Source organism: Serinus canaria, chromosome 10, assembly GCF_022539315.1.
Source record: "Serinus canaria isolate serCan28SL12 chromosome 10, serCan2020, whole genome shotgun sequence".
NCBI classification, from domain to species: Eukaryota; Metazoa; Chordata; class Aves; order Passeriformes; family Fringillidae; genus Serinus; species Serinus canaria.
The window spans coordinates 10,731,063-10,754,780 of record NC_066324.1 but is presented as its reverse complement, the minus strand read 5'-3'; the positions used below and the strand labels follow the sequence as shown (position 1 = coordinate 10,754,780).

Here is a 23,718-nt window from a genome sequence, read left to right as displayed (position 1 = left end):
CTATTTCCCCTTAAAACTCAAAAGATTCTCAGACTGAACTGTGATGTTCAACTCTAAAAGACCAAATAAGCAACCTTCACAAATAAGCAGTTAAATGTTACTTACGAAAGGCATACAGAAAGTCCTTGAGAGAACAGTCAGACTTTTTTCTTCAAATGTCACAGAACAATAGCAAGCAAAACCTTTTTGCTTAGAACTCCCATATTACTGTGGCTGTCAATTGCTGGCCTGTAATTTTTAATTGCAACAAGTGTGATTTAATTACCCCCTGCATAACCAGCAGCAAAATCCTCTGCTCGTCACAGGGTCACTGGAAATGAAATGCCATCCCAAGGAAAGGAAAAAAAGATACATTTTACAATTCTCTTTAAAAGGTGGGCAGGCCTTTAAAATAGGAGATTTCTAAGAATCAGGAGGGAAAAGTACCACATCTTCAGTTTACACTGATAACACAGTAATTAAGAAAAACCTACAGGAATATGGTCATTCTAACTTAAGATACCTTGCTTACACCCAGTATCAGCTATTTTTTGCTGTATCAAAGGGAAGATTAATTGAAACGTGATTTGTTATGATAATTTAATGAAAAAATGCAAGCATATTTGCTTTTGTTGTGGGAACAAAAACAGAGGGTTACAGGAGGTCCTTCAAAATGGAAAAGTCAATTAAAATAATAACTTCAAACATCTCTCATTACGCTCTGAAGGAATTTTGATAACCATTTTCAAGATGACCCCAAGTTACAGTAGCTCGGTTTTAGATAAACACTGCACGCTAAATTGAATATAAAAATAGATTCTATTTAATAAATTTGTATCTAGTGCACTATAAACATTTATGAAAGTGTTATTACAAGGGTAAAGAAAAGTCTGCAGTAACATTTCAAGTAACTTGATAAAATTTGTTCGTGTAACATTGATCACAATGGACACAGTAGGAAAGATTTTCCTCAATCATCATACTTTATTTAAACATCAAGTTAATTTTTTCCTTCAAACGAGGACTGCTGGTATTGGTTCAAGTTAGAGAGAGCATGGGCTAATTAAAAAACACTATCTTGCTGAGAATGGGGATTCCACACCATTTTTCTGCGAGCATTTGTTGTAGCATTTTCCTACATTTGAATCTGATGTTGCATTGAGATGTGGGACAGCTGAATTCGATTTGTCAAGAGTTGAAGAATGAAGTATGTTCTGGGTTTGTTATCTGCTGGCCTCTACTGTAAACTTTTGTGCTGCTTTTTGTACTGAGAGTCTTGCCACTGCCACTAGAAATGTCTCTCTGAGAAGTAACATTTTCATCTGCAGGAGAAAATGACCTGAGGTGAGGAAACTCTTCACAGTACACAGTCTCTGCTTGAACATTAGTATTGGCTTTTTCTTGAGGATACAAGAGAGGCATTGCACCACAATCCAGATACATGCTTCCATTCCCAGAACTGCATTCACTACTGCTTCCTTCATCTCTTTCTGGAGGGTGTTTAAAATCAAATTCCTGACTTCTCTTAGATTTAGTTTTCCGTTTTCCACATGATTGGATATATTTATCCTCTTTCAAGCCTGTTCTTCCATTCTTGCTCTTAAGCACATGATAAGCTGGCCCAGAGCTGCTGTGGCCATTTGTAGCCCTACATACTTGCATATTCTGTAGTGCCCCCTGACCAGCAAAGGGAGGAGCATCACCATTACTCACAGCACACGATGGTCCTTTGTCTATATTTGCAATGGGGCCATATTTTTCTCTTCTTCCATCTTCATTTGGGTAACGTTGTGGTAGAACACCTCTAGATGCACCATCCAGATTTTGAGAATTATTCCTGTTCTGAATATCTGAAGTCACTGTTTCACAAAGCACATGTTGAGTTTTGGTCTGTGTTGCATCAAACTGCTGTCTCAAGTCACGTGGAACACACTTCTGGACAACTTTATCAGTGCCTTTTTCAGTACTGCCTTCACTACATGATTTTCTTTCCACACGGTGTGACCTAGTCTGAAGCACACAATCTCTTTTGGAGCACTCACCTCCAGGATCAGAATTTAAACGCAGAGCTGGGAGAGGAGGGAAAGAAATAGATGATATTAACATAATGTTAATACTGGAAGAAAAACCTTTTCACTACTACATGCATTAAAATCAGTACACTTAAGAAGAGCAGGACCACCAGAGAGAACCCAGCTCACCTGGGCAGGCAGATTTGCGCTGGGGAATGTGCCGAAGAGGGGTTTCCAGTCCTTTAGCCATAGTAGCAAGTTTACTGGCAGCATCCATTATTTTCTTCTCAGCTCTGTCAAGAATTGCAGAACATAGGGGGGAAGAAACAAAACCAAAACCAAGTTTAAGGGCAATCAAACTCTACATTTTACTTCAAGGCAATGTTATTGAGAGTCAGAGAATACTGACAGGACAGTGTGCCAGGCAGCTCAGCAGTGACCCGACACCCACACGCACACCCTGGCAAGTTTTCAGGCCAGGCACTGTTTGCTCCAAGGTGGATAAACACCAAACTGAGATCTACACACTTCTTGCACAGCCAATAGTCATTTCCAAACATCCCTGAACTCACCCTTCATGCTTGCCATTATCAGTGAGCAGCTGTTGAAGGCATGTCAAGTAGTATTTGCGCATTTTCCGTGCTGTCTCTTGGCGCTCTCTTAAAACCTCCACTTTGATCATTTCAGCAGCTCGTTCCTTACTTTCATGGATATAACAAAGCATATCACCTACAAACACACTTCATTAGTACCAGTTTTCCCCCACAGGGGGGAAGAAGCCAACACCACAACCTGGGATTGTCTAGCAGACCTGGTACAAATGAGCCAAGACATGGATTTACCTGCCAACATTCCACCAAGTCCTCGTGCCAGTTGTTGCCTACTGGATGAATGCCAGGGCAAACCACAGCAGGTCAATATGAAGCATCAGAAAGGAATTCATTTGTCTGATTCTGCATCTTAAGCAGGCACAGGGATTTGGGAGAAATGTTGGCTGGTAAAAATATGGGTCTAGAAACTTTTCAACGGCCCTGCAGAAATTCAGGGACTCGATGCACTCAGGTAAGGATTAATTGTAACACCAGGTCTTTCTCCTCAGAGAGAAGGTTGCTGACTAGGCCAGAAGACAGGCTACAGCACAAGAGAAAAGCAGATTTTCTCTCAGGAGAAGCTGCAATCTAGGTAGATTTTTGTTCTGGAGAAACAAGATCAGTACTTAAAACACATTTTTCCATTTTAAAAGACATACGACAGTACAACAAAGCAAGGATGGTAAAACAAGGCTTTGCCCGTCACAATCACATGTTGAATTTAGGGTGACAATTCCTTTTCTCACAGTCACTCTAGTAAGATGGAAAAATTTAGTTCTCATGTGATTTGGTTGTCAGATTCCTCTCCAAGCTGGCTAAAGGAAGAAGCAACCAAGTAATTTATTTTCCTCCACTAAATCTTGAACTAAAACTTTAGTACTTACTCTTAATCTTGCTCAAAGCTTTGATGTAGTGAGCACGCATTTCTTCCAGACCTTTCACAGAATCAGAGGATGCACAAGGTTTTGAGACGCCTTCACCTGACAGTGACCTGAAATGTATACACATCATACAGCACAAAAAAAGCAACTTGTATCTTCCCAAAATAAGACATCATCTTGTTTAATTTTTTAAATACCTTGGTGGTGATCCCTGGTCTTTCAGTTTAGTCTTCATCTCAGAGTTTTGTGCAATTAGAGCTTCTGGAACCATTTCATTTTCTATTAAAATAAAAATATGAACCATAAATCATTGCATTTCTCTAAATTCAAGTTCAAGAGATGCTTATGTAATAACTGCTGCCTCTGGTACAAGACCTCAATGTCACAAAGCATCAATAGTTGCAGTACAGCTGTTGCAGTAACAAGTAGACACACTTCAGTGAAGTCTGAATAAAAAAATCATCTCATACAGTAAGTAAATAAGCTTAAAGCCTTCATATTCCATTACTAACACTAAACTGAGATATTAAGTATACTTGGAGAGAAAGGACAGGATAAAAAAATAACAAGGGTGGTTTTGACAAACATTGAAAAAGAATTATTAATTTGTGTGTTAGCAACTGTGCATTTGAGATATAAAGATACAAGATAAAACTTGGTAGGTTTTGTCAGTTTATTGTGGTGAGGGGATTTTTGTTTGCTTTCAGGTCAATAACCAAAACCCCAGTATCCACTGAAAATTAAAAGAGCCTACAGATGAGAGAATCAAAGTTGTCTTTAGGAGACTATCAATCCTAACCTTGGATTTGCTCTGACTTAGCTTCATATTCTTTCAAAGCAAGCTGAAGATGTTTGGGGGCCATCTCCAGCTCTCTTTTCAAGTCCTGGCACACAGCCTCTCTTTTTTCAAGCTCCTGGCAGCAGTGTTTGCAGCACAAATCTTCCTGAGACCCAAGGTTCCTTCCTGTATATTTCTGACTTGCAACAGTAATTGCTAAAAGTTATACATCAACATGGGACCAAAAAAAAGAATCAAGCCCAACCTATTTTCAGTGTTCTACTAAGTCCTCTTACTGGAAAGCGTGTAATATTTTAGCTCAATTAAACTAATCACAAGGGGCTGGCACCCTGTTCCAGAAGGTGCAGCAGCATCTATCAACTAATACAACCCTCACAGCCTCAATGCACCTCCATCAGTGATGACCCGAGTTCTTCAGTCAGCAAAAAAACTTGCAGGTTAAATGCTTTTAAATTTTTTTTTTTTTTTTTTTTTTTTTTTTAATAACAACAGCCAAGCAGGGTCTTTTGAAGTCAGCTGAAGGAAACTGTCCCAGCTGGAAAGCCTCACACACGTCTGAGCCTGGTTAAGGGATACACAAAGACTGGGCTCCTTCCAGGCCTGTGCTGGCTGCTCCCCACAGCCAGGCCAGGGCGCTCTAGAGACAGGAGCACTGCAGTGCTGGTATTGTTCTGTGTTAATAGACCACTCGTTATGTTGATGCTGAAGGAATTCAAGCCACACTACAGGCACAGAGCCAAAAACTCTCTTGGGTTTTGTTGCTTTATGTTTCTCAGTTGCGCAAGATCTCAAACTAAACAGAAAGCCCCAGGGACATCTGTCCCTCCCATGAAATTTTTCCCATCTACACTGTCTCCAGTTTTGCCATAGTACACGTGACAGCCTTGGGAAGAGCTACAATGCCAAACTACATACTAGGCTCAGGGAGTGGGGGGAAAGGGAAGAAGGGGAAAAACAAAAAAAGGAAAGAAACACCACCCAGGGATTCTCACTTTTTTCAACTACATTCTTGACCAAAAGAACCAGAGAAGACTACCATGCCAGGTCAAGCAAGTTCTTGACACAATAGTATCTTTTACATGAATGCAGAATTCTTTGTCATGTGTAATGCCAAGAGCAAGCAGTATAATTCAATCTTTGAGGCTCCAATCTAGTACTACCCATTTACAAAACATAGTTTAGACCATACCTTGCAGATCATGGCTAACACTGCCTTGCAGTGTTATATACTCCAACGGTTTTGCTGCTAACAACCCCCACAAAGAACACATACACCTCTAGCAGATGAGACAGCTATTTCTTTCCTCCTGAAGAATGGCTTTAAAAAGCAGAAAGCTACTAGCATTTGATAAAATGAAACCTCAAAGCCTAGCATTAAATCAGTAAACTGGAGACCAGTACCATTTGTTTCAGTTTGTAACTTTAACTTAGCTTATGCAGTATTAAACAACCTCACAGTTCAAAGAAATTTATCTTCCCCTATCACCCAAATATTTACTAATTAGCTAACTTGGCACTGGGGTCATCAATAGGACACTGAATATTAAAGACTGCTACTAACAAGCTCAATTTGATGATATGCAATCTGCCAGATTAAAATCAAACCCCATACCTTTGTCTGTTCCAGATTCCTGCAAGGGTGTCTGTCTTCTCAGTCTCCTTTGTGCTTCTGCTTGGTGTCCAACATTGCACACAGGGGGTCTTGCCACATCCACAGTGTTTCCTGCACCACCTTGTGGGTAAGATTCTTTATTTGCATTACTCACTAGCTCTTCATATTTCTGCAATTGAAAAACACTTCCTGAAAACACAACACAGCAAAAAAAATGCTCTGCACCACAACCAATCCTGGTCACCAAGTAGCTTTAATAATTTTAACACAGGTACTTTAAACCTGAAGCAAAACCACAGATTACAAGTCAAATCATGAAGAAAACATCTATTTTATGATATAGAAGTTCTATTTAGCATAAATCATTGCAACAGCAGTGCCTGAATATCTTGAGTACTACTTGGAAATGTCAGTCGCCCTTAACATTGCAGAAGCATACCCCATCTTTGAACAGCTGAAGGTAACTTGCTTTTTAAAGAGAAAAGACATTACTGGGAAATTAAAAAGGCTTCACTAGATAAGGTGGTTCAAGCCAACCAATATTTTGAGATTCAAAGGCATATTAAACAGTTTACCAAGAGACATTTCACTTCCACTGCAGAAGGTGCGTAAGGCACAGGAAAAAATTATTCTCTTTATCATTGTGAAAATGACTTGTGACATTAAAACCTTTCAGGCCCACTTGCTGAACAAAAATATATTAACATTAAAGAAACGGTAACATGCCATCTTCTCTTGAAAAAACAAGATATTTTCTCTGCCTTATTCCCAGATAATTCCCCAGCTAATAACTGCTGGGTAGCAATGGCATTTCCGGTGGGATGCTCCCCACAACAAAAAATTTATTACAAGCTTAAGCACTGCAAGCAAAGGAATCTGCTAAAACAACAGAAACAAGGGCTTTGGGACACAATTTGACTTAGCCTCTAACTCCTCCAGAGGAGGGTAAGACATCTTTTCTCATTTGGGCAGGCACACTGAAAAAGATTTCCTAGAGGCACAATAAAAGAGGCAAGACTCTTATTCCCAAAACAGAACTGACTGACAAACTGGCCTACTGCAGGCAACTTGCAAAAAGGATTTTTAGTTCTGCAAGGTTTTCATCTTTATTTGTATAAAGAGGGAAAAAAAAGCGTAACATGATCCATAATCACTGTCCAATCACCACTGCAAACTGGATTTTGCAGCTATGCAAAAATCTGAGGGGGGTTCTTCATTACAGGTGGATTAATCTCCTTAATTTACAAGTCTTTGCATAAATGACATTCCTAATCTGACCTTCTCTTCTTTAAAGACTGAAGATGTCAAAGCTACATCCTTTTCCTTTTCACTTGTCAATGGTAAATTTAGTCTCCTTTTAGTTTTAGAGTACACTCTAAAATGAACACAAATGTTGAATTTTCTATTTTTCACCATTACATGGATATTTCATGAGAGAAAAGAGGCCTGAGAGAGTTCTCAAATCCATTTTCTGATTGGCAGTTATAACTTAGAGAAATATTACCTCTTTCCAATCTCGCTCTCTCTTTTCCAGAATTGTGCACACCGTGGTTCTATAAGCCTTCTGTAAACAAGCCTTTAGTTTGTCTTTGCCTTGACTGGTTAATTGAACATGAGAATCAAACCCCTTGTCCTTCCAAGAATGTTTACTCTGTGTGCACTTGACCAGTTCTTCGTGAATTTCACTCAACAAATACTCCAGCTCAACCAGAGTCTTCTCCTCATACCGATTCATTTCATCCTGCAGTCTCTTGGCTTCCTGAGCCTCCCATTCTCGCTGCTTTTGCTCTAGTAACATCCTCATTTCTGCTTCTTTCTGAATGGAGAGATCATTCTTCTGCTTTGCGAGGTCCTCCTTTGCTGTTGCAAGGACCTCTTTAATTCTGGTTCTGTGATCATCTAAGAATGATTGGTAATCTCTCTCATTTTGCTCTTGTATCTGCAGAATTTCTTCTTGCTTTTCTTTGTTCCACTGCACACGGGCTTTTGCTAGTTCTGCTTTGACAGCTGCAGGGATTTCCTCTTTCTTTAGCTCTAATTCCCTCCTCAGAGAAATTATCTTTTCTTCAAGTTCTTTAACTCTTAGTCCAGATGTCTCTGTACTTTCATATTCTTTCTTCCATTTCTCCTCAGCAGCTGAGAGAACCAGGGCTAACTGGCAAATAAAGAACACAGTCATTAGAAATATATACTCACATTCATAGATACACAAAATGTAACTCTGAGTCATTGGAGATCTTTTCAATTGGAGATCTTTTCAATTTATTTAATAAAAAACTAAACCTATATAGGCAAAAAAAAAAAGGGTGTGGAGCAGAGTACACAAGAAACATCTTTCCTTAGTGACTCCCTGTGCCTATGTCTACATTCACTAAGTAATACATGGGATTTGGAAGACTTAACTCTTTATCAGCACACATACAGCAGTGTTTTGGGCTACCTGCTCTGCTGTAGTCTTTTGGTGCTCCTTTTCCCATTTTTCTTGTTCTGTTTTTAGATTTAGTTTGTACTCTTGCAGCCACTTGGCATGAGCTTGGGCTAAAGCTGCATCTACCTTTAAACAGATAAAAAACCTGCTTCAGTAGGTAGGTAGGTAGACTGAATACATTTTTATTATTACTTTCATGTAACAGTGCAAGAACAGACTTGAGTTTGGATTGCCTATGTTTATAGAAATTAAAAGAATCACACCAGCAGCACTTCATGCATTTCTTGGTGCAAAAATTGTGCCAAAATTAAAAATACTAAATTTATTTTAAACAAAACGGTATAAAATCTAAGTCATTGTTGCTCAGTTCTGTTCAAAACTCCTGCAAAACTTGTTTAATGGTGTCAAAAACAAACCACATGCTACAGTTTTTGCAGAACTTTTTTAAGATCTCTATTTCTAATACAGCAAATATCAACACTAAACTTAAGAGGAATTTAGTGGAGGAGTCCACTTTTTTCTTTTTTTAGGTGACTTCAGTGAATACAGCAGTTTCACAGACTCCAGGCAGAGAGAACAATTATTTGTTACCTGGCTGGCAAGATTTTTACAGTATTTATTTTCCAGTTCTAATTCAAATTCTTTTAAGGCCTCTTCAGAGGCTGTGTTTTCTTTCAGAACCTTCTGGATCTGTAGCCTCTGGTCTTCAACAGTCCCTTCTAACTCTTTAGTTGAAGCTTCATCCACAACTTGGTCAGTTTGGCAGCTGCAGTCATTACATTCAACTACAGTTCTTCTCACTTCTTCCAGCCTACTTTGCCATTCTCTTTCTAATTTGGCAAAGACTTGTTCTTTATTCTAAGGAAAAAAATATTTTTTAAGAAAATCTTCCCAGTGTCTAAATAAACAGATTTCACTGGTGTTTAGCAAATGAAACACTGTTCACATCAATGATCCTCCTTAACAGGAGAAGAACAAAACCATGCACAGAGAGAGCTTGGTGACTCACAAGAGCTTTCTTCTATGGGATAGGATACACAGAGGATTTCTACATGACACCTGAGTGACACAACAGAAAGCATAACCTTCACTCAAGCACCAGGGTGGAAAACTCCAGCATATTACCAGCTGTGACAGCCAAGGTATTGTTTCTTACTTTGCAAGATCTAAGGTTTGGGTTTCTTTAAAAATATGAAACATGTATAATACCTAATGACTCCTTCAGAGGCTCTTAAAATGACAAATCCTTAACAGCCACTTCCAGTGGCAGAATAGCAGCACACAAATCTAAAGTTCTGTTTCTGAAAATAAACAGCAAAGCAACAACAAAAATTGAAATTCCCTGATCTAAGTTTCACACCTCCTTTTCTTCCTTTTCCCAGTGAACTTTGGCTAATGCAACTTCCTCTTGAACTTGCTGATTTTTCTCTTCCAGCCACTGCTTCTTTGCTGCTATCATGGACCTGATGTGCTCCTCTTCAAGCTCAGTCCTCAGAAGTTTAAGGGAGAGTTCTTTTTCTTCTAGTAGCTGTTTCTTGAGCTAGACCAAAAATAAATAAATGAAGTATTGTCCAAGGCACAACCGCTCTGGTACAAAACTATGAGAATGCATGAGACACATGATTAATTCTCTAGAGGCTGTGCACTGATCTCACAGATGACACCTAGACAAGAGATTTAACTCTCAAAAAAGGTGTTTTAAGATATTCTATCACAGGTTATTATAGGCTACTGCTGTAAAGTAAGTTTTAGTATCAAGCATCTTTACTCCCCTCATACTTTGAGCTGCACCTCTCTGCTGTACTTGCTTACCCAGACAGTTGATCTACTTCAGTCATTGCACACTGATATCTTCAGACAAGCAAAGTTTTTAATCCAATCAGTCTAAATTCATTACTACTTAAAAAAACCACAGTATTTTCTAGATCAGTTTTTACAAGGAGAAGTAAACTTGTATAATCATTTCGGGTTTTTTGAAAATTATTTATGAATGTAAAAGCTCATACTGCTGACTAAGCATCCTCAGAAGTCAGAATTATGGAAGTTCACTGCATGAAAACAAACAGCTATTGGAAAGAGTTATTTGTACAGTATTTCAAAGCCCAGAACACAACACTAGCTTTGTTTAAAAACCACTAAATCATGTGTATGAGCTTTCTGCTTCAGCTGTATCTCTTCCAAACGGGTTCTGCAAACATTTACAAAATTAAATACACTTACTAATATTGCATCTTGAAAACAGTGTGAAATTATATGGTTTATAGGCATTTCCATTTGTACCTTCTCTTCCTTCAGCTGCTGCTCTTGTTGAAATTTCTGTCTTAAGGCAGTTTCCAAGGTGTCCTTCTCCCGACAAACTCCAATGTAACATTCCTTCACTGCAGTAATCTCTTTGTTCAGCTCCTCTAAGTTATCCCTTCAAAGGGCACATAACTTATTATCAACTGGCCTCAGAGGACAGCAAGCCAGCTTTAAAGTAAGTGTAACTAACAGTGAAGGTCAGACAGGAAACATGAAAGTTTCAGTAAAAATGGAAATAATGCTAAGTCTTACTTTAACTGTGAGATTGTCTCTTCAGAAGTTCGAAGAAGCAGCTGCTTTTCCACAGCAAACCTCTCCATCAGTTCCTTCTCAAAATGTGCTTTGGTGTCCTCATGATGTTGCTGATAAGTTTTTTCACACCTACAATTCCAATAAAGGAAAAATAAGTAACTGATTTCAACTACCTAGGTTCAAGTTTTCTGTTAGAAAATACCTTTCTCACATTGACCTCCTCTTGTACCTGATAGCTGAAACAAGATCATGTGCAGGATGAAAATCCAGAAATTAAACTAAACTAAGTTAACAGACTTACCTGTCAATGGCCTCCTGCTTATCATGATCAAACTCCTGAACCATCTTTCTCATCTGACAACAGAGGTCTTGATTTAAGCTTTTCAGTTTTTCCTCATTTTCCTTCAGTTCTTCAATAGTTGAAGTATGGGCCTAGACACACAAGGGTCAAGCAATATGGGGTTGTGAGAATCTTTTCTAATCACAGATTTTTAGCACAGAGTGGGTGTTTTTTGTGATTTTTTTTTTCTGCAGTGGTAAACAGCATCTCTTACCTCAACTTCCTGTAGCAAAGCCTCATTAGCCTTTTTGAGTCTCAGAACTTCTTCCTTTAGATTATCAGAAGCATCCTTCAAATTTGTAACAGGCTAAAATAAAATAAAATTAAAGAATATATCTTTCGAGATATAAATGATTTAGGAATTCCTTAAAAAGTTCAGAGCCGTCGAATAAAAATTGTACTTAAAAAATAAAAACCACAGGAAATTATTGCACTGCAAGATCACAGAATCACTGCTATTCTAGATGAATTCTTAAAACTCAGTATGATGAAGCTCTGCAGAAGCACACACTCAGTATAGTGTTTGCAAGCTGAATGACAACAGCCATCCAACAGAGAGCACACTTCCCACATACACTGGATTCCTATCCTACATCCAGGTCTCCATGTACAGATACTTCAACTCTGATCCATCAATAGAGGGAAGGCATTAATGGGGTCAAGAGAGATGCAATATCAATGAGATTCCTTACTGGTCAAACTACCTGTGAAGGCCCTCTGTTAAATGTTCTGATTGTATAATCTAATGGTACTGTCAGCCCTCTTGCAGAAATTACAAGGTCCTTTTGGCTAAAGAAAACCATCTTTTTCCAAAGAAATTTATTTCTAACATAAGTAGGGCAGACACCAGACACTCTCAAGCATGTAAGGCATCATTTTAGGACTCAATAATGCATAGGCTGCCCAGGCTCTGCTTCAGTTCTTTTCTTTTCAAACAAAGATACAAAACCAAAGTTGCTATGAATACTCAGCTATGCATACATTTTTGATCTCATAAGAAGCTTTGGTTTTGTTCACCAAAATGCAGGAACATTTGACTTTTAAAGAAGTGTAAAAGAACAAACCTCTGAATCTCTTGGTGCTTTTTCTGCTTTCAACTGCTTGTATTCCTCTAGTGTCTTCTGGCAATCCTTAAGACTATTTTGTAGTTGGGTAATCTGGTTTCTCTTCATTTTATTACTGCTCAATAAACGTTCCAGCTCAGCTTTTAATTCTACAATAATTTCATCTTTCGAGAGTTCTTTATCCATGTCTCTATTCTGTATTTCACTATCAGCAAAGACATAACCAGTTCAGTATTTAAAAGACAAAACACATTTAGCTGAAAGCAGTGGTAGCAAAGAGAGGAGTAACTAATGCTACCAGAAACACCAGGATGTAGAAGATGTAACAGTAAAAAGCATAAGAGGACATGAATATCAAAGCTTTTCCCTCAAGTTGCAATTAATTTACAGAGAACTTGTTAATTCAGCTGTTTCCTCAAAAGATTCATTCTTACACCATGTGAAGAGTTTTGAAGCAGTCCACTGGTTGATGTAAGTTAGCTTTAGCTTTAAGCAACTATGTAGGGTCTTTGAGCAAGAAAAGTATCCATGAATATAATTCAACAATTAAAGGAACAGCAATATAGTCCCTATAAAATCTGAAGACTTATTAAATACCAACCAAGACTTATTAATTAGGCAACCAATTTATGGTTGTAGTACAGTTTGTCTTTCTCAGATTACCTGGCAATACAAGCAGTATTTCAAATATCTATCAAAAACCTATGTGTTGATCCAGTAGAACCCTCTTTTTACAAATAACTTGCATGATTTCTAGAGGATTTAAAATTTTTCTTTCAAAAAGAATTACTCAATACCTGCAGAATTTTGGCTTCTTCCCTGTGATTTTTTTAATTCCCAGTTCTACATAGGAATCACCCAGGCTCACAGGTCGCTCTCCACCTGCATCATTCAAAAATACTCCAAGCTTGGCAGCAGATTCATACAGAGCTATTTCTTCTTTCAGTTCCATTAATTCTTCCTGAAAGGAAGAGACAAAAAAAAATTACACTGAGCAGAGAGACTCCAAGCCAACATATCAGGCCCATGATAACTCTACCAAAGAAAATACACACATGGAGCTCTTCCTTCTAAATATAGTTATATTTAGCTGCATTTAGTTGAATTGTCTAGCATTAACTTACTTATACTTTCATTTTTCATTTCTAGCAAAGCATATGTTAAACTAAAAATTTGTTAAAATATACAAGAAATACTCCCTATTGTTTTTGTCACAGTTCATCTATGAAGTATTATTTCTTTTGCTCTTCTGCATTCCTACCGTCCTTGTACAGCAAAATGGATGACAACAGAAAAGTACATACCTGAAGAAACAGCTATTACTCTAGTACTTAGTAGGATTCACAGTTTCCAAGACAACAGATTTAAATCAAATATATGAATTGGAAACAGACTTCCACTGCTGCTTTACAGAGGACTTTGTAGCATTCCCTTTGGCTGACAAAAGATAAATTTCAGAACATGGTATCTCCTCATTAAATTACAAGACTTCAAGCACACGGAATTTACATTGAATTTTTTTTCCAAAAGCAGGCTGGACAGAATTATGAGATTAGATTTGTGCCAATACAATTGCCCAACTGTGTTTTAATTGGTGGGGACGGAGAAAATCCAACAGGCAACACTGGGAGAGGAAGTAATCAAAGATGATGTACTTGTTTCCTCCAAAAATTTAAAGTGTTTCAACCACCAACCTCTTAGTTATAATGCCTCTCCCCCATCCATCAAATGAAAAGATTTTATTCTAACATAACATATTCAATAAAATTAACCTGCAAAGCCTTGTTCATGTTGCTGCTGATAATCTGTGCAGACTGAGCTTGTTGCAATTGAAACCGCAACTGATTTGTCTCCTGCATTGAGCCTATTGTAGGAAAGAAAAGGGAGAAAAAGAGCAAGTCATAAATATGTAAGAAAGTCCATGCAATCTGAAGAAAGATCTCTGTTAAAAATAGCTATGTTGATTCTGGCAATAGATATTACTGTTTCTATTTCCTTGGGCTTGCTAACAGCTACTAAATACATTACTATGAAAAGACTTCAATGTGTGAAGGTAGGCAAAAGTCAAACACAAAAACTGCAAAACATTTCACAATCTATTTCTATGACACAGATTTCCAAGAATCAGCCTCCACCTCCCAAAACAATTCTCACTATGACATGAATTTAGAACGGCAATTCAAGTCAAGCACCTTAATACAAAATTAAGTAACTTGCATCCAAACCCTGTTGTTTAGTATGGAACAAGGTTTACAAAATACATATGAAAATACTTTAATCACTGTTGTTAGGGGTTTGGAGATGATGTTTACTTTTATTTCTATTTGGTTTTGACATCTTAGTCTAGAATTAACTTTAAGTCTGACTAATCCACTGCAAAGGAAACAGCCTAGAACACAATTAGCTGGATTCCATTTCCATAGAAACATCAATATGCAATTTCATATTTAGAAAAAATGAAGATATTTCTGCAAGGAAAGGTATGACTAGAAGTATGAGTAAAAGGCTGACCTGTTTGCAGTAAATTTGCACATTGCTTTTGACTTTCTTCCAGGCTTCTTGTCAGTCGATTTATTATTTCAGTTTTTTCACATTTGGTTTCTTCTAACAATTTTTCAAGTTGCTTAACATGCTCTCCTAGATTTTTGCAAAGCTCTTTCTAGGAAGAGAGCATTTTTACTCGTTTTACAAACACTTAACCATCTAGAACTGTTTCAGATACAGAAAAATTCAATATATACAGGATAAAGAAGAAGAATAATCAATCTGGTATCTAAATGAGTAGAGGACAGTTAAACCAACCACAGATCAAAAACTATCCTTGGCTGACAAGTGACCTCCTACAGCATCAAAGTTCAGTTTTCACTGGGAGGCAGTAATTGTACTCATATATAAACATACACAGATGAGAATCATTTAGTATTTCCTAGAGCAGTTACTTTTTAGCACATCAGATTATCTCCTGTAATTAATCACATACACTTAGTCTATTGCAGAAAAAAATCAAGCCTCCACATGATATCAAGCCAGTCAGTTTATTTTAACTGAGCTTAAGCCAAGCTAGCAAGTGCCAATACTCTGTAAATAGGAACTGTAGTTTCTTTTTCACAGGATATACAAAATAGACATTTATATGGCATTACTTAGTTACCTACACAGACCTGGGAGGCACAGCACGTTGTATCCACACCTTTTGACTTTTCTATCTTCTTTCAAAAAACAGATCTCCCTCTTTGAATACCCCCAAAATGCTACTATATATTTTACAGTAAAGACAAAGTTGTATAAGCTTTGATGTGGTACTAAAAGACAAAAATTCAGCAGTGCATTTTGTTTAGAAGCAAGTACCAGTTACCTTTCCAAGTAAACAACCCATCTATTTCTATATGTTGAGACAAGAATTAGAGAAATTTAGTTTTATTTTCTTTACATGAAATAAGAGGAACATTTTTCAAGACTTCCCTGGAATATATGGCTTGAATATTTCTAATAGTGGAATGGATTCTCACGACATATAAAGTGGAATAATTTCAGTAAGCTCTACAACCATGTAACACAATCTATATCAAACTCCATCTTAAACACAGCCTTTTACCCCTCCTCTACTTTTAAATCCTTACTACTAAAACAAAGTCACTATTGAATAGTTAGTCATCCTTCAGCATTTTGAGACCAAATCTTGGCTACAGACTTTTCAATAAAAAGTTTTTCTTGTAAGAATACTTTATTTTTTAATTAGTCCTTTTCTTTGCCACAGTTATTTGCAGAACTCCTTCAAAAAAAGATTGTGCACAGAAGGAAAGCTCAGGAGAGCAACTAAGACAATGAATTCCTGCCTCCTCTGCATCTGCTATGCACAAACTCACATTTTGAACTTGCAACTGCCTGCAGATGTTTATGAAAATATATCACATAGGCCTCATAATGCTGAGACTTTCCATTTTCTTAGCAGCTTCCAGAAGGAGTTATTAGAATTGTAGGTCAAGAAATGCAGTTTGAGAAACATGGGAAGCTCTACAGTGTCTCCAGTACAGTACTCAGCATCCTAAAATAATTTCTCACCTGCTCTCTGAGTGCAGATTGTGTAGTATCAAGTTTCTGCTCTAATGACAATACTTGCTGTTCATACTTCTGTTTGAGTGCAGAAATAATGGCCTCATGCTGCTCTCTGGCTCGCTGCAGGGCATCTGATCTCTGAAGTTCTAACAGCTGTTTCTGCATGCTTTCCATGGCCACCTCTGCCACTTTGGATTGCTTCAGTATCTGTAGGAACAGTGTGACAATAGTTCCTAGTTACATACATTTCACTGTTGCTCCAATGTTCTGTACATCAGTTCATTTTTGTTTTGTGCAAAAGTTGCCTCAAGTCCTCGGATGATGCCTGTGTCTTCACACACAGTATTTTCAACCAATGAATCCTACCCATCCATCATGCATTTAGCTTTTGCAATGATCACGACCAGCATTTCAAGAGACTAACACTTCTGTTTAATGCAAATGTACCACACATTGAACTGCACAGGTCTTCCACAGTAAACAGTCTAAAAATATTTACAGTACCTGCTCCTCATTGGTCGTAAGAGTCTGAATTTGAGTTTCAAGGGCCTTGATTTGGCCTTCAAGATGCATTTCCCGTTCCTTTCCATTCTGATAGAGTTTCTGAGACTCATGAAGACTAAGAGCCAAACCATCCTTTTCATCTGAAGGAAGAAACATAACTGTGTAAGAACCATGGCCAGCCACCCAAGAGCTTCATGCAACACAACTGGTCGGTACCTCCTCTACCAAACCATTCACTCTGCCCTGTACTGTGGACAACAACAGAAGACTGAACAAAAACTTTCAGTCTCCATCCAGCACCCCCTGTGTCCTCCTGCAGCAGGGAGCACTCAATACACTGTTTCCAGTAGGGTCCTGAAGGCACAAGCCCCATCCTGGCAGCAGGGAGACCTCACATTGTGGCATTCATATTCTCTGAAAAATCCCTTTGCCCAGAACTTTTCTCCTGGGAAGCTGAGAAGCTTCAGAGAAGAGGGAAACAAATATCATCTCATTTGATTCTCCTGTGTTTTGCTTGTCTGGAATGTGTTTGGAGATTGCTTACTACAGGTGATTGCTTCACTGGATTCTGGTGAGAGTTGTTTTCACTCATTGGCCAATCAGGGCCAAGCTGTGCTGGCCACAAGTTTTCATTATTATCTTTTTACCATTGTGTATCCTTTTTGTATTCTTTAGTATAGTATCCTTTAATATAATATAGTATCTTAAAATAATAAATAAGCCTTCTGAGAATATGGAGTCAGATTCATCATTCGCTCCTGCCACGAGGGTCCCCAAATACAATATCACATCCACCCTTAAAGCATTTAAAGGGAGACTTCTCTGGAGGAACAGCCAAGACACAGCCAAATGGTTGAGAGTTGAACTTTTCTCTCTCCTTTGCTTCTTTTGCATTCCAAAAACTATATTCCTAATTCACTATGTTTAGTACTTTTTTGTCTGTTCCTATAAGAAATGGGAAACTAAGACAATGAGATTTTGTAATTTTTAAAGAGTTTTTTCTCTACATACAGTCTATGAAATGGCCTGTTAAACCAGACACCACCAAAAAAAAAAACTTTTTTTTCACAGATGTCCATTTGTCCTATTGGGCTGTTTTGGCATCAACTTTTTTTTCCCCCCTCCCCCCAACGTTGAAATGACTGCTTTGGGAGACTTCTCACTTTTCTGTACATTTGTGATGCCTGACACATGGGGACTCTGGAAAACAACAGTGGTCTTGAGAATACAGTAAAAGTTAAGACAGTTATGCAGTCAGGCACCAATCCAGAGATTTTTACTTAGAACAATGCTTGGGAGAAGAGGTTTAGTCACATATAGTCCCAAATCAAGTTTATAAGTATTATAAATACTTTCAAAGAGACTTTCTAAATCCATCAATCTCAGAATTTAAATGTTGCTGGATATTAATAAAATCTAAGAATTAGCACAAAACATTTTACCTTTGACCACTGAAAGCTGATGATTCAAATACCTAATCTGCTGTGCACTCTTTTCTAGCTTTTCATTAAGTTCTTCCAGTTGTCTTTCCCTTGCTTTATTTAGAACTTGAAGTTGAAGAATCTGCATGTTTTCTGAAGAATCTGCCAAATTTCACAAAGCATGCAGACAAGTCAGCACAGATACCAACAAAGTCATCACTGTAATTCCTGCTCTAAAATTATTTTTTTATAGTGCTAAGTTCATTGCTGGTGCACAAAATCTTTTTTTAATCCACATTTGATTTGCATCACAAAAATGCTCCGGCAGCAATGGCTGAAGGATTGTGCAAACTACAATTCCAACCTTCCAGCAGGCCCAGATAAAAGTTTACATGCTATGAACTCACACACTTGAGGCCACTACCAGTTTACAACATGTCTGACAAAGCAGTTCAGTCATTTGAAGTGTACCTAAAAGAAAAGCCCAATGTGGCATCACTCAGAGTGCACTTCCTAAGGTACAGTGAATCATATTATTATTTCAATACTTTGGAAGGAGGTGAAGTGTCAACGAGGTTTGACATCAAGCCACCAAAAATAATTTTTCAGTTTCATCAATCAAAACTACATTTTCAATGCCCAAAACTCATATACCCTGAGCAAAAAGAGATTATTTCTACATATAAAAGATGCTATACTTCAACACGCTTTTAGTTGTCCTCTTACTGTAAAGCTACTGAAATCAACATGTTCACTGATTTATAGTGAACTTTTTACACAAGTTTATTCAAATTCTAATCACCGAACACTTACTTTCATCATTACCCAAGAATTCATGTTGCAAACCTTCAAACACTTCATTTCTTCTATTTCCTTCTTGGATTCCTGGAATATTTTGATGAATGCCATTTTGGTATGGTTTATAAGTCACTTTGTAAGAGTCTGGTGACTGGCCATTGACAACATCAGATGCAACAAATTGCTGTTGTGACAATACATACATAAGAGAAAACACATTAAATCTACAACTGTAGTCTTGCACAGTAAAAACACTTTTCATTTTACAGGTTGACATTAGGAAGAGTTCTAGTAGCTCTTCATTTTCAGGCTCCAATCCAGCACACCATTTAAGCATGATAGAATTCTTCACGAAAACTTCCAGCTTAGAAAAGCAGTGAAGTGTTAATTTAAACAGAATAAGCACACACTTAAGTGAACCACATTCATTCTACCTCATGGAATTCTACCAAGGCAACAGGAGAAAGAACAAAAATCATAACATGAACATACGAAAATTTAGTTACTAGTGTCTCATTTTCTAAAATAGGCTACAGAAACCTCTCATCACTGTTTGAACTGATTGTAAGAGACTGAAGGCATGTAGAAATATTACTACCAATAGCTAAAGTCCTGTGAAAATATTCCAAGAGATAGAAAAATGTGTCAGCTTCTAAAATACCTTAAGATGTTCCTTTGGATCATCTGAAAAATTTAATATTTTATTTTGCTGATTGTCAAATTCTGGTTTATGGCCATTTGTATAAGGCCTGAAGTTTTCAGGAAGATGATACACATTGTTCTCTTGGTAGCAGCTTGGAGACTTAAACCCATCTCTACCAAGATACACATGATCTGGATCATCTTGGCCATCCTGGCCACAGTAATCTTCTTTAACATCATATAAATGTTTCTTCTCTTCATCATTATGTAGGCCATTCCAATTCTTCCCATGTTTTTCAACATGATTAGTTTGCTGGTCACACAAGAATTGTTCAGGGTACAGATTTTGTCCTTGTTCATAGCCCTATGAATGGATATGAAGTTTAGAATTGCTCTCTCAAAATTCTGATTTCACCCCACCCTCTTTTTCCTGAGGTTACCAGCCCTCAAGTTAGAAATACTTCAAATGAACACCAAAACACATCACCTACATGTATTTCTCTAATTAATTTAAACAATATTTAGCATCTTATTATGAACAAGCAGTAATTACACCCCTGCTCACATAAACTTACATTTGGAGGATCACTGATCAATGGATGATCCTTCCACCTTCCATCAAGCTTCCCAGGCTCATGTGACCTAGAAAGACACAAGCAGCCTAACTATGTGCTAATAACTTCAGGGAAAAAACACACCTTATTTTCTTAAATTAAATCAAGGCACATCTAATTTACTGCAAATGGCACTACAACTCCCCTCTTACTTGGATTACTTTTACACACCTCATCAACTCAGACTTTGCTCTACTTAAAAGCACAACATAAATAACAAAAAGATGGTGCCAAATGCCTTACTGCTCCTCAGTCTCCTGAATGCTACAGTCTGAGTAACTGGAGAGTTGGTCTCCACTGTCCTCCAGCATATCATGAGGAAGGTCTGTCAACAATTGTTGCAACTGAAATAGAACAAACAACATTCATTATATGCTGTTCAGGATAACTGATACAAGTTCAGCCCAAAACCATAAGCAAAGTAGGTCACTTTACACAAAATCCTGGTTTTCTTCCTCCAAGGAGGAATTCACAATATTGGAATTCACAAAGAGACTTTTACCACAGAATGCTTACTAGACTAGAGTACTAACCAAAGCATTTTTCTGCCAAACTCTTGTTAAGAAAAGAGCAGCACCAGAAAGAGGTAAGGGAAATCTAGTAGACATGTCCCAGGACAGAATAATTTCAAAGAATCATATCCAAACTGATGACGCCAGGATTTCTTGTCTCTAATCTCCAGGCCAGAGAGGTAGTGAACATTCAAAATATGCTCTGAGAAGTCTGGATGGAAATCCAGATAAGAACTTGCCAGTTAGTATCACTACATTCAACAAGTCATCACTGCAACGATTAGTGCTCTGCTCTGGACCAAGCAACTGGACTCAAACAGAGAAAAACACCACAACCAAAACACACCCAAACTTCACTTGTTATGCTTTTCAAGAGTGGCACAGTCTGCACCCTCTTTTGCTCTTACCAGACTCCACAAATCTTTTCCTTTCTTTTTAGGCACTTAAAGATAGGAAGAAGCTAAATTCACAAGCCTTCAGATTAAATTACTTAATTATTTTTTATCACCTCTTGTTCTCTTGCATAATCTTCTTGGTCATAGTCTTCATCTTCATGTTGAGTTTGTAGAGCTCCACTATCAAAGTCAAGGGACATTGTTTTCTAATATTGATTTTGTGTATCCAGCAAAATCTAACACAGGACAAGAAAACATCACACGTGAGTAAAATACATGAGGAATCAAAAAGCACCACCTAAATAACTCAGCATGAAAATGTAATTCTTGAAACAGTCTTTGCACATTATTTGTTTCTCATATATCCAAGCCTACTCATTTCCAAGAATTTAGAATTTAAAACAAGGCTGACATAATTTCTTAAGTTCACTTACAACCAGACATTATTTTCTGCAAGTTCTAGTACCGTACAGTATACATATGTGATACATGATGACAGTGACGTCCACTCTTGAATTTTGCTTCAGTCTTCTAGAGAATAACTACATTTTGTATTAAAAACTGAAAGTATGCTGTTCCTTGTTCATTTGGATAACAGCTCCACAAGGAAAAACAGGAAAAGTATCAAAGAAATCTGAAAAGCATCACATGAGTTGCAGATTTCACAGCTTAAGAACAGTCTTGACTCCCAAGGGCCTGTGGACACTGAGCAGTGTGCTCACAGAAAGCTACTGTGTATAAGTGCTGGTCCAGGTTTGATTACAAGATAAGTTACTCCCCGTTCAAGGGACACTTGTTCGGGCACCCAGGTGTAGCACATACTGAAGTCTTCACTTGGTATAATGTAACATTACTGAAGCATTATTTCCAAGTTAAAAGTCACTTCATCACGTTTAAAGGACCTTCTCGCCCACTGCTGTTCAAGGAAACTCTCCAAAAGACCTGTCAGGAGGCCTCACAACGCAGCCCCTGTCTCTGTGAGCCCCCCGTGACCCCCCTCACAGGAGGCTCTGAGGCTCCCGCTGCCCCCACACCGCACCAGCTGAACCACCGGCCCTGTTCCCGTTCCTTAGGGCCCTCCCCAGTCCCGGGAGCGAAGGCAGCCGGTCGAGCGTGCACAGCCGCCAGAGCCGCGACCAGTCCCGGAGAGCCGGACCTGGACGGGCCGGGGGCAGCTCCGGGGGCGCGGGGCGAGTTCGGCCGCCGCCACCTCAGTGCGCTCAGACGGCGGCGCGGGGCGATGCTGCCGTTATTCAGCGCACCTCCCGCGGGGCCCCCAGGGCCGCAGACGGCGACAAAGCACGGCCCGAGCAGTGGGCCCGAACCCACCTGATCCGCCGTGACGACCCGCCCTCCACAGCCACCGGCGCGGTGGGCCCGGCCCGCGCTTCCTCATCAAACCCGGCTCGCGCCCACCGCGCTGATTGACAGCCCCAGACACCAACCCGCGGCCAGAACCGCCCCGAGGCACGCTGATTGACAGCCCCGAGCACCAACCTGCAACCAGAACCCTCCCGGCCGCGCAGGAGGGCGGGCCCGTCCCCGCTGATTGTTTGAAAGCAGGCGCGGATGGTCGCGGGAACGCGCCTGGCGAGCTGATTGGCCGAGCAGGCGACCAATGGCAGTGTGAGTTTTGTGGATGGGCGGGGTCTCCGCGGGCGGGCAGCGGCGCCATCTCGCAGCGGGACGTGGCGGTCGCCTGGCAACGCGCGGCCGCGGGGTGACGTCACGTGCCCGCGAGCCGCGCCTCAGGACCGTGTCACGATAACGCTGAGGGGACGCGGGGTCACCGCTCCTGTCCGAGCCCCTTCCCCAGGCAGCCTTTGCTTGCCTGCTCGGGAAGCCCCTCCGCTTCCAGAGCTCATTCTGTTTAAAAAATTAAAACCTCCTCAGAAGGAGCAGATTTATTGCGCAGAGTCGCAGGAAGCAATTCTGACGGGGAGTTGGTTCCGTTTGTAACTGCCCCACCTAGTGCCTCGCCCTCAGCCCGGACAGCGGGAAAGGACCCCGGGGCAGAGACCTTTGGATCATTTGTCAGAGTTTTTTTATTGATGGGAGCAAACAGTTCATGCGTTTCAGTGAAATTTATAGAAGCATGAAAAGGAACGAACAGGCTATGTCTAGTAAACGTGTGACATTACAGGCGAAATCAGCCATTTTCCCCAGAGGATTCTAGTGACCATTCGAACAGAGATTAACCAATTCTCATAATTTTTACAGGCATTAAGTGACTCAAACAAGAACAAAAAGGGTTCAAATGTGTCTGACAATTCATATTGAGTTTCTCAAGAACAATATTTTGGAAACTTTCCAAAATTCAGACAACTATTTTTCTTCTTACCATGATTATTTCTAAGACTTCCACAGAGGAGCTGACAGTGTATTTTACACGAGACAGCTGGGCCACAGAGCAGCATTAGTAGCTTAAATGAAGGCATGGAAATGCTAGAAACCAAAAACTGAGAATGAATGTAGTTTGTTCTAGGAAAATGCATGGATGCATTGTGTTTGATTTTTG

General features: G+C 39.1%; 1 protein-coding gene across 5 annotated transcripts; it reads right to left on the bottom strand.

Annotated features, from left to right (window-relative positions):
- Positions 1-804: 804 nt before the first annotated feature.
- CEP152 (centrosomal protein 152) lies at positions 805-22,642 on the bottom strand. 5 transcript variants are annotated; one of them, XM_050978545.1, is made up of 27 exons: positions 22,530-22,642; positions 21,314-21,436; positions 20,537-20,637; positions 20,255-20,321; positions 19,699-20,043; positions 19,053-19,221; positions 18,261-18,401; positions 16,819-16,958; positions 16,321-16,521; positions 14,770-14,917; positions 14,031-14,122; positions 13,056-13,219; positions 12,259-12,463; positions 11,409-11,501; positions 11,156-11,286; positions 10,855-10,983; positions 10,582-10,717; positions 9,662-9,841; positions 8,893-9,159; positions 8,314-8,427; positions 7,378-8,028; positions 5,874-6,042; positions 3,660-3,741; positions 3,466-3,572; positions 2,564-2,720; positions 2,181-2,284; positions 805-2,048 (listed from the first exon to the last, which is right to left on the bottom strand). In XM_050978545.1, the coding sequence occupies exons 2-27, from the start codon at positions 21,398-21,400 to the stop codon at positions 1,168-1,170; spliced, it is 5,061 nt and encodes a 1,686-aa protein (XP_050834502.1). In that variant the 5' UTR covers positions 21,401-21,436; positions 22,530-22,642; the 3' UTR covers positions 805-1,167. The 5 variants fall into 5 exon arrangements, with proteins under 5 accessions (XP_050834502.1, XP_050834503.1, XP_050834504.1 ...); XM_050978546.1 differs by lacking the exon at positions 8,314-8,427; XM_050978547.1 differs by lacking the exon at positions 8,893-9,159 and having other exon boundaries at positions 806-2,048.
- Positions 22,643-23,718: the final 1,076 nt, after the last annotated feature.

What these genes read in the sequence shown, in the direction of transcription:
- CEP152 (XM_050978545.1), bottom strand. Translation starts at nt 21,400, where the DNA reads ATGTCCCTTGACTTTGATAGTGGAGCTCTACAAACTCAACATGAAGAT. An exon ending in TGCAAATTTACTGCAAACAG is followed by an intron (nt 14,123 to 14,769) that starts GTCAGCCTTTTA and finishes TTCCTACAATAG; the next exon opens with GCTCAATGCAGGAGACAAAT. An exon ending in GATAATGGCAAGCATGAAGG is followed by an intron (nt 2,285 to 2,563) that starts GTGAGTTCAGGG and finishes AATTCTTGACAG; the next exon opens with AGCTGAGAAGAAAATAATGG.